We start from the raw sequence: 15,249 nt of genomic DNA on the forward strand, positions 1-15,249 counted from the left end.
AAATGGCGTACTTGGTTGAGTTGGCTAGATATGATTGACTGTATATTTGAAAAATTAAAAAAAAAACAACAATAAAAAAAACAACAAAAGGTGCGACACGCATCAAGTCCAGTCATGCCCTGTGCTCCGCGCCTCAGACCCCTAAGGTAATGGTGTTCGCGCCATGGTGATGTAATGTAGGCGTGGTTGGGGCCAAACCCACAACAGACCCTTATAACAAGTCAAAAGTTTAGATGCCGTTTATAAAGACAGAAAAATTCCAGGATCTGTTTACAAAGTCACTCCAAGATTACCACATTTCACTAGTGAATGAACCCGTGTTTATTAGATGTTGTACAATATGATTTCGGTTATTTATTATTCACATGAGTTCGTTCAAAGGAACAGGATATGCTTTATCATCTTCCGTGTTGTAAACTTCAACAAATTTTCAAACGTCATGGTCAAGAAAAAAACAAATAAGCAGAAATGAAAACCGAGTTTTCCAATAGTAACCATTACAAATTATACTTGCAGGTAACATGCTTTTTGTTCCTCCTTTAAACCAAAAACATTATTCCAGAAAACCAAAATCGAGCAAGGTCACACGTTACAATATCTTTTACCAAATGCGGTAAACTGTAATACAACATCAAACAGAAGTCCGATATAAAAAACCTTCTTTTAAGAAGCATGCTGATGGGACTTCTTAACTAAAATAAAAATGTGTTTCAGATTCAACGTTCTCACCTTACAACCACGATGTGTTCAGACGGAAATACCATAATTAGATATCTTTTTAACCTCTTTATTTAGAACCTTTCTCTCTTGTTTAGCTTGTGATGCAAGTCGGGACACCTACAAACCAAAATATCTTATGTAAGAAGTTTCATCAAGTAGTGACTATAAAAAGTTTCGGTGCAATTTCTTATCTAATATTTTGTGAGACAACAATACAACTTCAAGTACTTACTTCTGACCGAAATCCTGCTGCATCTCTCTTAGGAAGCTCCGTCAGTATATCCTTCAAGCCTGATTACAGTATAACAAAGAAACCGTACCAATGGCGTAAGTTATTTGTTGTGACTTGTGAGTTTACATAATACCAAAATAAAAAGGAGAAACTGCATACCCCCTGCCTGTCTTTCAATCTTATAACCCGAGTTTATGACACCCTGGATTTGCTTTCCTGCTTGTCTGTCCATTAAACAAATAACCACGATATGGACCGTGCATAATTCAATATAATGAACTTAAATTCAATATAATTCGTGAAGCACAAACCTTAGTTTTGTCCTTGCTCGTTTTAGCTCAACTTCTGCACCTAACGAGAGCTTCTGAAAAAGAAATAATCAAACATTAGTTAATATATGTCTCTCCAAAAGCGTATATGGCAAAACCAATGGGCACTGACAAGGGTACCTCTAATTGCTTCCTCTCTTCAATTAAGCTTCTAACCGACTCACGTAACTTCTGAACCTTGTCATTAGCTTTAGCAAGCATGGCCTGTTCCACAACAATTCAGATAATAAACGAGTCATAAAACTAATAACTAAATTATCCATTATGCTCAAGACAACTAGAGTCCACATCTGCAGGTGAAATCACAGGAAAGGAAATTCAATATTAAGATTCGATATATGTTGTCTTACCTCATCAGTGCTAAAAAACCGCAGTGTGCTGTAGTATAAAGAGCGCCTTGTCCCTGCAGCAATATACAAGTTATCAAGTAGATATAAGAAACAAAATTATATGGAACTTGTGTATAAAATTAGGGGTACTGAATCAGTACCCCTGATTAAACAATCTCGAGTACTGTAAGGTCTAAGCAACTCACTTTTAAGAGCCAAAATCCCTGTGCCAAAAACCAGTCCAGTTGTAGCAAATGGATGTGAAGCGGTAAAGTAAACACCCTCTGTTGACCAGTATTCATGACAACATATAAGGTAAAAAACAAAAAGATGTTGACAGTGAAAATGATGCACGTTTAACTACAAACCTTTAATCTTTTCAAACACAATATCCTCATAAACATAATAGTCAGATTTGAGATCTTTCAGGGATTCCTGTAAGATGAAGATGTTACTATTGCAAATCGTAATGGGAGAAACAAATACAAGTCAAATTATCCTTTGTAAACATGGAAATAAAAGAAATTTTATCATCCCAATTATTGCAAACATAGCAGTTATATTGTGTAGGGCAAGCACACGGCATGATCATTGGTCTTCCTCAAAAATAAGATAGATTCTATAATACAGATAGATATTGAAAGTGAATGGCATTTCTGTTACGTACATTCAATTGCAGCACGTCCATCTACTTCGCAGAGGCCAACAAAGTGATGGCGTATAATTACCATAGCATAAAAAAACGTTTTCTCAGCTAAACATATATTGTGTTAATAATGTATAATGTAGTTATTTATACAAATTAGAGAAGGTGATGCTTTCTTTTACATTGAGAATCCAGCTGATTCAATAGTGCTTGTTAGTGATATTGTATGCATTGATCACCAATAACTTCAAAACCGCACTTCAGGCCATCCAGGCATCATTTTGGTTATTTATGCCAATTTTAGCCAAAACTTGTGAAATTCGCTTTTATGGACTTCATGGATGCCCTAATTTCATAACTAGATTCATGTATAAACCAATTAAAAGAAACACTGCAAGTTTTTGGCATAAACAAAAACCACATGATACTTGGGTGGCCTGTAATGATGTTTTGATAGTTAGTAGGCTTACCACTTTCACATCCTGAGCCTATTTATCCATCACTTGGACAGCATCATTTAAAACAATTAACTAAAAGGGTTCTTGCTTTGCAGTGTCAATTTTAATGTCCCCATTTCCCTATACTCATCATATGCCTAGTCCAATTTTGTGCAATCTCATTGGACAGCTTTCATGTGAAGCTCCCTTCTAACATTATTATTCATTATTCATTAATTACATCCAAATCAAAATGAGTTCCTCCCCACTAGAGTCTAGACACCAACTTAATTCTCAAATGATAGCTTCTGGTGTGTCCTACCTCTCCAGATAATCAAACTCACTAAATCCGGATAACCGATTCTCGCCATTTCTCTAAAGAATCAAATTAGTTTTGCTAATGTCCCCATTTCCCTATACTCATCATATGCCTAGTCCAATTTTGTGCAATCTCATTGGACAGCTTTCATGTGAAGCTCCCTTCTAACATTATTATTCATTATTCATTAATTACATCCAAATCAAAATGAGTTCCTCCCCACTAGAGTCTAGACACCAACTTAATTCTCAAATGATAGCTTCTGGTGTGTCCTACCTCTCCAGATAATCAAACTCACTAAATCCGGATAACCGATTCTCGCCATTTCTCTAAAGAATCAAATTAGTTTTGCTAATGTGTTGTTTCATGCTGACATGGAATGATGATAGGTAAAAGAGTAACAGATTATGCATCAACTTCTTGGCTAGCAATTAAAATGGCTATGAATAAACTGGAATGAAATCTTCAACACATACAAAAACCTAATCCAATCCATGTAAACTCCGAATTAATGATATTAACATTCAACCATCGTACGCTAATATGTCATACATATGAGCTAGTTATACTTGGCATTATGTTAAAGTCTTAAACCTTAATGCTTAATTCCATAAGGTGTTAACATAACTTAATTACCTGTAACCTAATTTGTTATTAATTAGATCCACATTTCCAGCTGCTATACAATTTTTCATAACCTAATTAGCTCTAATTAAACTAATTCTAATCAACATTCAAGCAAAAACCTAATCAAAATTACATGTAATCAAACAAATTAACAATTCTAACATAAAATTAAACAATTACAAGTACTTACAATGGTCATATGAAGATGAGCAGTGGAGGTTGATTTAATCTGATCAATACGCGATTTGGTGATATTAACCGTCGATTCTAGGGTTTCGGTTACGGTTTTCTGTGCGATCACTGCCTGTTGGATGGCGTAATCAATCCATTCCACATCGGAATCACCGGCTAACGGCTTTACTTTCTCCAGCACGCCGAAATCAACTTCCGGCAACGGCGGCGGTGCGGTGGGTTGGTTTTCTGATATTTCTTCCATGTTTCGCCGGAGATACGTCACGGAACGATGAGATATTTGGAGCAAACTTTTTACATGTTGAGCCCTTTAGGTTTTGAAGAATGTATGTTTAGTCTATTATCTATATGATTTACAATTTACGTGTCGTGACTCGATGTTATATCTAAAGGTCACACGGAGACGCCCAGAAATTCTTCATAAAGGTGTGTACGGTTCGGTTTGGTAATTAGCCGAAACCAAAGTTGTAGGTTCATCTATTTTACAAACCGGTTGGTTTTCGCTTTGGTTTATTCGGTTAGTTTGTCGGTTTCGGTTAATAACAAACATCAAACTTGGGCTAATTTTTTTGGATAAAAGTACATGAAATGGAGGTACACATATATATATTTTTTTAACTGTCTACAAATCCTCCAAATGAGTTACTGACTAGGAGGTATACTTATATTAAATAAAGTATAAATACATGAAATGGATGTATGAAACTATAAATGCATGAAATGGATGCATAAAAGCTATAAATATGTCAAAATATGAATGGTTCGGTTTGGTTAACCACAGGGTAACGATAACCTGTTTTCAGTTAATATCGGTTCGGTTTTGTAGGTTTTTGGGTTCGTTTCAGCTAAATGTCTGATTATTGTTCACCCATAATTCCCTAATTCCCCAATTAAGTCCCATTTCCCTCTAGTTATTTATTTTTTTTAGGGGGGGGGAGGTTATGTTTTTCCTGGATCCAATTCCTTTAACCAATTTGTCTTGATGATTTTTTTCTTCTTGGCCTCTCTCCCAAGTTAGTGAAAAATCTCAAAGAACCAAGAGTTACATACTTTTTAGGTTTTTAACCTTAAGAACTAAATCAACAACCACTAAAACCTAAGGTTAGTTATTTTATATGACTTAGTTTCGTTTCATTCGTGAGCATGAGTGTGCATGCACACAAATGACCATGCACCCCAATTGCACGTATGCACAATTTGGCACGACAACGGTGTGTACGACCTATGTAATGATGAGTTGTAATTGCATAAGATTCTTCATGGCATGCAAATGGGTGTACCATTGGCATCGGGTGAATGTTAGTTTTTATTTGAAAAATAGGAATTTTGCATGGGACCTCACATCACATAGAATGATACTCAGGCACGATATGAAAGTATTAAACTCATGCGCATTTGTCTTTAACACCCTTTCAAAAAAAGTTACCGAATACTTTATTTACAATCATTTACAAGAACGTTGACTACATTTGATTTTTCTAATAAGAAAGTCAATGGTGTTGACTTTTTACAAAGGTGGTCAAGCTTACTACTTATAGTGACATATTCGGTCTCGTGTAAACATTATACGTTCACATTGTACTTGGGTGTACACATTAACACACAACCTCTGAATTATAAAAAAAATGTGTTAGTGTAACGAAAGTCCACATGATAATTAAAGCTAGGCTTGTTTAACTTCAAAACCCGAGACATGCAGCACACGTGTTATGTTACTATCACCAAGTAATTCTTTTGACTAGCGTGTAGCTCTTAGATGCCTTGTAGCATAGACCTTTAACCGGACAATAAGAGCAAACCTAAGTTTTTGTTCAAAAATTGACAGTGGAACCAAAGAAAATATTGAATCCTTAAGGATATAAGTAACCTTGTAACCTTTTAAGGCGAACCTTGAGGCGACTTGAGCAGATGCCACTTAAAGTAGGGTGATGTAGACGTCCCTTAGTAAGCGAAGCATCTACTCACCTTGCCATACCTATTTCACAATAAAGAGAGGTCCAGCATACTTTAGGTAACTTTCAAATGTTTATGGAGTCACATTGTGTTTTGTTCGTAAGCCGTAATCATAGATAAACCCGTCACCCCACTGAAAAGTGAATGTTACAGAACAATGTTTATCGACATGTTGATTCATTCGATTTCATGCCTTTGGCAATGATTATTTCAACAACTCAATGATCACCTCTTTATCTGATGCAAAGACATCTACTTATGGAATCTTCGGATTTTAGCGAATAGAATGTATGTGTAAAGGAGGGTATTTATATTTTTAGCTTGGAACAAAAACATGTTTGTTGACTTGACAAAAAGGTGGTGTATCGTCATTTCAACCAACAAACCCAAGTGTGAGGTATCTCCAACATCATGCATCGGGTAGCCTTTTTAACAATAACTACTTATGTTTGACTAACCGTGTGCATATGATAAGGTGTAGAAATGGTTAACTAAGCTCATTGTTTGAGCATCATTCCACGGATGGTAGGCTCAGTACCAATGATAAGCTCAATTTAAGAGAGAAAAATAATTATAAATACGGATGAACCACATTTTATATTGGTTAACAACCCTCCCAAATACAAAGCATTAGTACTTGTAATTAATCACTAATTAACTAGCATTCCATTGATCCCCCATTTGTGACCTAGTGGTAAGAGGCTTGGGTTCTCCAATGGAGACTCAAGTTCGAATCCCACTAGTGTCATATTTGTTTGGATATTGGCAATGATAGATTTGAGTTAAGCCTTGTGCAAAGGTTGTCAGTTCGAATCCTGAGCCCACCCGGGTTTTCGTCCCACCTTGTGTATAACAAACCATAATAAAGAAAGAAATGAGAAAGAAAAGAGAAGAAGTAAAAGGAAGAATGGAAAATATAAAGGAAAAGATAATGGAGACAGCAATAGAACTCTCGTATCCCTTATCTTTCAGTTCCTTTGTTTTATCATCCCTCATCCTTTTTGAATCTTTTGGTTTAGAATGAACAGATATGCTATGACTTGGTTGTTTAATTGATCTTGATTTTGATCTAGCCGCACTTTTCGAATTCGCGGTGTGGTCTTGAATGATTTTTATTAACGGAGTCATAGCTTCTTTAATTAATGGAGAAACTGTTTCTTTTATCATATCACGAATTTCTCTGATGCATTCTTCAGACAGTAAATTATTATTTTCAGGGGTCTTTGCTTTATCAGCTTGACTCCCTTGACTGACTCGGGTTTCTCGTTGTTCAGACATTCTGTAAATCATATAAATACATGAATTTAAAACTCAATACGCAAAATTTTATTCATAGTATTACAAAAGATAGAAATACAACAGCAGTAGTTATATAATCCTAATCTTTGGTCCATTTCTTAACCATCTTCTTCATCTTATCACATTTTTTTATGATCTTATCACCCATCTTTTTCTTCTTGATCCTTTCGTTTCTTAATTCATCCATCACCTAGTTGGGTGGGTTGGGATACCCTACCGGTGCGGATGCCGAAGGAAAAAGATAAGCGTTTTCTCTCGGATACAAGTGAGGATTAGCTATATATGTCTGCATTTCCTCATCAGGTAGATTGGTTGTATAGAATTCTTCAATCAAGCGGGCTTCTTCCCGTATCTCATTTGCTTGTTCATATGGTACTGGTCCATGATACGGTGGAAAATTAGGATTATCAGAATAATAAACCGATCTTCGACTTGGTTCAGCTATAGTTTGAGCACCTAGTGGGGGTGATCCAAAATGCCATAAACTCTGGTCGGAATGACAGTTCATCCAACTCGAAGATTAAATACTGGTTTCTTGCATGACTCTACTTTAAACTTCCATATCATACGAATAATAATTCGGGGTACCGGTCATTGGAACTCTTTCAGAAGTGTCACTGGATATCTCGATTGGCATTTCTGGACTTCCCGGAACATAAATTAGTTGGCTTCCGTAAGCTAAGTAAGGATCGATTTGATCAACAGGGTTTGACTGATTTAGATTTATCGGATTCAGATCAGCCAGGTTTACGTGCACTGGTTCAGTCGGATTTACCGAAACAGTTGGCCACTTAGGACCAAAATTTGTGTTAACTCGGTTAGACGGCTCAGCATCGGGGGCAAGATTAGATCGCCTTTCGACCCGACGTTTTTGTCCGTAGTAGTTATTGTAAGACATCTGTATATATAATAACTTAGGAATAGGCAGACTACCAATCATAACTTATCCCTACTTATCAGATAAATGGTTAAAGCTTAGGTACTAATTTTAATACCTAGTTCGCTGAAACCGATGGCTCTGATACCAACCCGTCACACCCCAATCCAGGGCCTAGGAGTGTGACCATCAGTTGGTACCTGTTTTGTAAATATATCAGAGTAGTGGGTTCATTTTAGCGGAAGACTTTAAATATTAAAATATTAATTTACATTATCAAAATTACTCGGGAATTAAACACCCGAGTTTCAGTTTTACAAAATCATAATATTAATTACACAAGGATTGATATTTATCAAAAACGAGCAATATGTAGCGATCTTCTAATGACTCTCATCCTTGTATATCATCTATAGTCATCTAGTTACCTGCATAGGTGGGAAAAACACGTCAGCTATATGCTAGTGAAACGCTGACTCGATGAAATATTTATAACAGTCGTTAAATACAAACATAGTTTTCTGTTTCACAATCTCAGCAGGAATGCCTGTCCATTCCCGGGATTTGTACCACTGCCCTACACACACAATTCAAAGGTTCCCCGAGTATATAGCCCCTGTTCGGAGACAACCTTCCCCTAGGCTATATAACCCTGTTCGAGAACCGGTTATGACTGACTTGGTTTTTTATGCCAATTATCAGTTATGTTTGGATCCAGACACATGTGTATTCGGTCTGAGTTGCTTTTTATTATCTATTTTGTATTATAACGATTTTAAAGTTATATCTCGTACAAACATTTATCAGACTCTTTGTAATAAACAACCTGTCTATTACAAGAGTAAAATCAGTTCAGACAGTAAAAGGTTAACGTGTTCACCTCGTATATCAGTGGATATTATCAAAGTCCTATTCTCAGTATGCTTAACAACCTATATTCATAATAGGCATGCATAAGTATCTAGTTGATACTATTCAGCAGACTTTAAGTCTGTTTCGGTTCAGCAGACTCGAGGTCTGATCAGCAGACTTAATGTTTGATTCAGTTCAGCAGACTCGAGGTTTGATCAACAGATTCTTAAGTCTGACCTAACCTTAGTTTAGTTATAGTCGTTTTATGAAAATACTTTGAATTTACATGTGACGTTTGGAATAGCACGCTTTGGCCTAATAAAGGATATCACGTTGGCAAACTTCTCCAGGTAAGCAAACGGGTCCCGCGGTTGATTGGGATTTATACGAATTGCTTTCCTTAGGCAAGAAGAGTCTACTAATGATACCCCCCTTCCAGTTACTACATGCCCGTCAAAATAATAGTTTTGATAACATTACTTCACGTGGAAGCAACGTCTTTGCTTTATAAAACATTACTTGAAAATAATTACAGTTTAACGACTATAGCCATAACCAGGTGTTAATAACTATATAATGTGACATCTGCCCCGATCCGACCCGACCCAGGTACCCGTTTCTCTGACCCGATCTCTTTCTTTTATGATTTAATATTTATTTATACTTATATTTTACTCTTAATAATAAGATATATTTTCCTTCCCGCCTCTTTTTCTCTCTTTCTTTCCGCCGTCCCGTCCCTCTTCTTCTCTCTTTCCGCCTTCTGTTCCCTCTTGTCGCCGTCCCGCCCTTAAGCCTTGAACCCCTCTTAACCTTTTTTCTGTCCTTTGGTTCTTCCCGCCTAAGGTTGTCTGCGCAGCTCCACGCGCCAGACTCCTTACAAGGAAGCCTGCGTGAAGACCACCTGTTACTGCGATACGCGAGACGAACTGTCCCCGCAGCGCGCTAAGGATTTTAGTTCTTCCCGCGGCGCGCTATGGATACCGTTCTTCCCGCGACGCGCTAAGGAATATAGTTCTTCTCGCGACGCGCTTAGAATTGAAGTTCTTCCCGCGACGCGCTTAGAAATGTAGTTCTTTCCGCGGCGCGCAAATGTTGGTTCTGTCTGCCTTCGCGCTCGCGCTCTCTTGACCTTCTGTGTCTGCCTTCGCGCTCCAGCTTTCTCGCGCTATGTCTTGAGTCTTTTCTTCTGTTTTGTCCAGCCGTTTGCTTTTGTGATATCTTATCTTTTGAGCCGTTGACCTAATCTGCTTTATGTCTGAAAAGTTACTTTCGGCGCAGCATGCGCACCAACCCCATTGGTTGGCAGAAAAAGTGACTGACATTATCTTTTGAGATCTGCTTTTTCCATGCCTGACCAGTACCTTTATCTGACCCGCCCATGCCTGTTTACTGTTCCCTGTCAGCTTTATCTTGCCCCCTGCAGCTGCCCTATCTTTTGATATCTTTTGCTTTTGGAATCTTTTGCTTTTTGAGATCTTTTCCCCTTTTCTAGGGATTGTGTTCCCTAGGGTTTCTCTATAAATAATAATGTTATTTTTCTTAACACTGCACACACAAACACTTAATTTAACCTCCTCCTTGCTCTCTCTGCCGTCCTCCTCTCTGCCTCCGTCTTCCTCCCTGTTCTGCCCTGCTTTTCCGGTAATATATATTATATATAATAACTTACTTATTAATTATGCTAACTTATAATCAAGACTTAAAACAAATCATTAAAAAAATAATCTTATTTATAGGCTAACTTGTGCTTGTTTAAAGTTGATTCTTGCTTTATCTTACACCGCATCGTTTATCAAGTGAGTAATCTCGTACCTAATCCCTTTTTATTTTTAATGTTTTGGGATGTTCATGTGTTCGTACAAACTTAGAGTCTTAAACTTGTTTATGAACTTTAGTCGCGCAGTATCCCATGTGTTGAGGACGTTTACTTGGCTGTTTATTTGTATGTGTGTATCATTAACCGCTTTGTTCGGCCTATTCCGAAGTTTTCATGGATCCATTAGATGAACACGGGAGACCTATCGTTTACGGTTTTCTTTATTTACACTTGCACAGATGTTTTCTTGTTTTTGTGCTCATTTGGGAGCACGGATTGAACTATGAACTATGAGCTATGATCTATTTAGGCTTGAGCACAATCTGATTGCACCCTTGTTAAACACCAGACATACACGTGTTGCGCGCAGATTTATTGTTATCTATGTATTGTATTAAACTTGATTTCTCACCAACACGCAAGTGTTTGACGTTTATTTTAACACATGTTCAGGTTTGCAGTAGCTGTTTTGGAGCTTGTGGACACGTAGGAAGTTTTCTTTATTTTGGACCTAGATTAAAATGTATCAAGACAAGTTTTTGCTGTTCGAATATTATGATTTATAATATATTGATTTATGATGATTTATGTTATCCTGTGTTTACTTTGCGCGTGCGCGAATGAATGTATTTATTAAATATTGACACCCAATAGTGTCACGAGTAATGAAACAATATGTGGCGCCCCGATGTATAATCCGCCTTTGGTCGGGGTGTTACATATAACAAGCTTACTTAACCCTAATCCTACCTTATCTGGCTATACGAGAACAAAATATGAGAAATTCAGCAGCAGTTCAGCTCGTATCTTGATTACGAGATCAACAGTTCGTTAAACAGCGTAACAACCCCCTGTTTCTTTATGAAATCAGCTCTCGGCACCTCAGCACTTCCTAGCACGCTTACCGATGCTAAATGTGTGAAAATAAGTGTGAAAATCGGGATGAATGGGCTGAACCCGTAGCTGCCCTTTTATAGGCAGATTTTGAAGAGCATCGCGTAGCGCGATGGCCTTTTCCACAAGGCTGTCGCGTAGCGCGACACCACAATTATCAGAAACTGCCACGTGTTGACACGTGGTTAGGCCACGTGTCCCAGGTTACTTAACCTGGTCATCGTGTAGCGCGATGGACCAGTTGAGTTTGGCCGTCGCGTAGCGCGTCGCCCCCCTTTTTATTGAATTGTGTGATTCTCTGTCGTGTAGCGCGATGAAGTTAGTCAGAGGACCATCGCATAGCGCGATGGGTCTAAAAACCCAAAATTTTCATTTTCAGTCCTTTTAACTTTCAGAATTGGCATTTTTAGCCCCTTAACTTTTAATTTTGACATTATTGGCCTAAAACTCGATGGGGTATTCACGGTGTTACATGCACAAATCGTTTAAAAACTTTTGATCTCTCTAAAATTTTCTTATATAAGGCTAGTATGATACCAAGTAATTGTAACGGTACCTCTCCGATTGAAAGGAACTTTTATAACACGAATCCAAAAGCTCTACCTAACTAAGGTATGACATTGTGCTATTGTGTAAAGTTTCATGTCTCGTGATTATCGTTATGATTATGGGTTTATACTAATAGAGATATACTACATTGTGTTTAATCTATGTGCTTAACACTAGAAGGCTTGTTAAATATAAATTTGCAAGGTGAGACATTCGAGTTTTTGCACAACTCACATTTGCGTGAGACAACTGATTTTCCAATGCTGTCATGATGCTTTTCCAAAACCATCAAACTCATGACGGATAGTTTAAATATTTTCAAAGGATTTAAACTACATTACAGTGATTAAGTCTCTGTAGACTTACGGGATGGTTACTACTGGTATTGTGGGGTTTTGTATACAAGGCTTGCCTACTGGGCTATTACACGTTACTTATTGGACAAGTATTAGCCAATAAGTAATATGACCACAGTCACATATACGGTCGAGTGACAAGTACCTTTCGGTAATTTGTAAGCAGGCAGATGTAAAAACATCTTAATGTTGTAACTGTAAAATGTGTCATTTATAAATGAATGTACTCACCAGTATTTCCTGCTCAACAAATATTTTTAAACATGTTTCAGGTGACCTGTTAGAGACAAAGGAATGATGTCTGCGGGCTTCCAGCTTAAATAAGTGGTTTGTCACTAGAATAAAGAAACATGTTTTGTAAATTAGGATTTATCCCTATAAAACTTATGTTTGTATAAAAAATGGGTTTTTATCCCAGTTTATGAAATAAGAATTTTGGTGTTTTTATAACTCTGATTAATTTTTCTAACTACGGTTCTGATGAAATATTCCGCTGCAAATTATTTTAATAAACATCGATACCACCACTCAACGTTCACGGCTCCCCTCCCGGAGTATGGGGGTCGGGGCTGTGACAGTGTGTTACGCCAGAGAGTTATGCTCTTTTGGTGGCACAACGGCTGTCAAGTGGCAGTCGGCAGTAAGGTTTCCCGGGGGAACGCCCAAGCCAAACTCTGAAGCCAGCGTGGACTCGGTTAAAATAACATAGTCTGGCCAGAGTGTGTGGTGTTCTCTAAAATATACATATCATTTTATAAATATTCTCTACTTTTTAGATACTTTTGAGCCAAGTTTTTATTGTGGTTCATATGTGAGTTTAATGGTTTCAAGAGACAATGAGCTAAAATACGGTAATTTCACTAAGAGACCGATGATTGAAAAGTTTAACATAATTTACCTAATAATAGTAGTACTAATAATAATAATAATAATACTACGAGAGTAAAGAAAAAAAATAAAAAAAAAGTAATGAAAATAAACAACAAGTAACGTAACAACAACAATAATATATAATATATAATCTAACTATACTATTAAAGCAAAACAAGTTTTACACATGTCACTTAACTAAGCACTCCACATAGGATGCAAAGTAGATGTCATATCACCATTTCCTATTATATCATGACACAAGACTTTATAAAATTTTGAAAAATAAATAACTTTGTGATACGGGTTTCGAACCCAAAACCTCCTGTTTCAAACAAAATGTGCTTACCAACCCTACTAAAGTGGTAATTGTGTTATAATTTTTGACTTAACATATATAAATGTAACTTCTCTTCAAGTATAAAACCAAAATTATACTTAATTATTAGCATTTCCATAATTCACAATATTATATTGTCTTTCCACATCTTTTTAACACAACCATTTAGGATTGTTCATCAATTCTCTTTTCATTTTAAAATACAATATATTTTTATTTATTTTCTTTTACAATCAAATTTAGTTTTTATAAATTTAGTTTTTAAACATGTGACAACATTTTGTCATAAATATCATATTTATACACACAATATTTAATATAACAATATAGGTGTGAATATTTTATTTTTAAAATAAATTTAGCACCAACGTTTTATTTTCAACTTAAACTTATATTGCATAATATATAAAAACTTATTAAAAAGTAATAAATAAAAATTAATATATGAAATAACAGAATATAAATATTACATATAATAGTTTTTTTTAGTTTTATTATATTTTCACCCGTGTGAAACACGGGCTCTAACCTAGTACTAATATATGATAATAAAGTGGGTTTTGATGGACTCTTGTTTTTGTCATATTTTGGGCAGGGCCCACGAAGGGTTTTGGTGTCGGCAGTTTTTATATATATATAAAGAAGACCTTTACAGGAGCTGACATATAGGAGCAGTTTTGGTTGCAGACCCCACGTGAACATTGTTGCTATTATTCTCTTTGGAGTTGGAGCCACGTTACATCATTATTATTTCTTCTTTCGTGGAGAGGGAGCCGCCAAAGAATATTTTACGGGGAGCAGAGAAGCCGTGACCTTTGTCATTGATTGGGGAAAGCACACAACAACCTCAATTCTGGATTGATTGGTGGAACACAACAAAAAGTTAAAGTGTTGAGGTTTATTTGGTTGGCTACTGTTCGTCCGCAACAATTGTTTTCTCGAGAAGTACCGAGCAGTCGCAAGTCAATTCTTTTGGAGGTGTTCGGGTTCACACCTACTCATCTAAATACGGTTCCTTTGGTTAAATTTATTATTTTTATTATGAAACTAGTTGAACCAATTTATTTTTATTTTAGTTTCTTGAACATGATTGTTGGCTAAAACTCTTTTTAGTTGCCTAGGCTTTGAATGAATATTTGTTGAACTTTGGATTGCTAGTCGGGTTTATTGGTTATTGGTTTTGGACTAATATTATTGTAATAGACCTTTTGATACTTTTAAGATGAATATGCGTGCTAAATATTAATTTACTTTTATTCAATTGTTCCATATGTGTCTTTGTGAATGTCTTTCATGTGTAGACGCATATTAGGTTACCTACTATGTGTTCGTAACTAGTTTATGGTTTATAGTCGACATATTCCATAGGAACTATTGTTTGAGGGTTTAGAGATTTTAAGTGTTCTACCTATCTTGAGACTGAGAGGTAATAGATATTTGGGGTTATCTTAGTCATTAGGTGGTTTGGGCATAGATTACACGATAGTGGATTTCCCCCTTATTGTCTTTTGATTTTTGCTATCCTAAGTCTTTTTGAGCATCTTTAGGTTACTCGTTATGTCCCTTACACTTCCGGATGTATTGTGATTAGTGAGACTAAGAGGTGATA

At 36.4% G+C, this 15,249-nt stretch overlaps 1 protein-coding gene across 1 annotated transcript; it reads right to left on the reverse strand.

The window, feature by feature from the left end:
- Positions 1 to 512: 512 nt before the first annotated feature.
- LOC143590545 (RGS1-HXK1-interacting protein 1-like) lies at positions 513 to 4,104 on the reverse strand. The gene is made up of 9 exons (XM_077070997.1): positions 3,830 to 4,104; positions 1,979 to 2,045; positions 1,817 to 1,894; positions 1,632 to 1,684; positions 1,402 to 1,485; positions 1,264 to 1,316; positions 1,112 to 1,176; positions 953 to 1,011; positions 513 to 837 (listed from the first exon to the last, which is right to left on the reverse strand). The coding sequence occupies exons 1-9, from the start codon at positions 4,073 to 4,075 to the stop codon at positions 748 to 750; spliced, it is 795 nt and encodes a 264-aa protein (XP_076927112.1). The 5' UTR covers positions 4,076 to 4,104; the 3' UTR covers positions 513 to 747.
- Positions 4,105 to 15,249: the final 11,145 nt, after the last annotated feature.

Source organism: Bidens hawaiensis, unplaced genomic scaffold (assembly GCF_021521415.1).
Source record: "Bidens hawaiensis isolate Kalapana, Puna unplaced genomic scaffold, B.hawaiensis_p1.1 tig00038652_1, whole genome shotgun sequence".
NCBI classification, from domain to species: Eukaryota; Viridiplantae; Streptophyta; class Magnoliopsida; order Asterales; family Asteraceae; genus Bidens; species Bidens hawaiensis.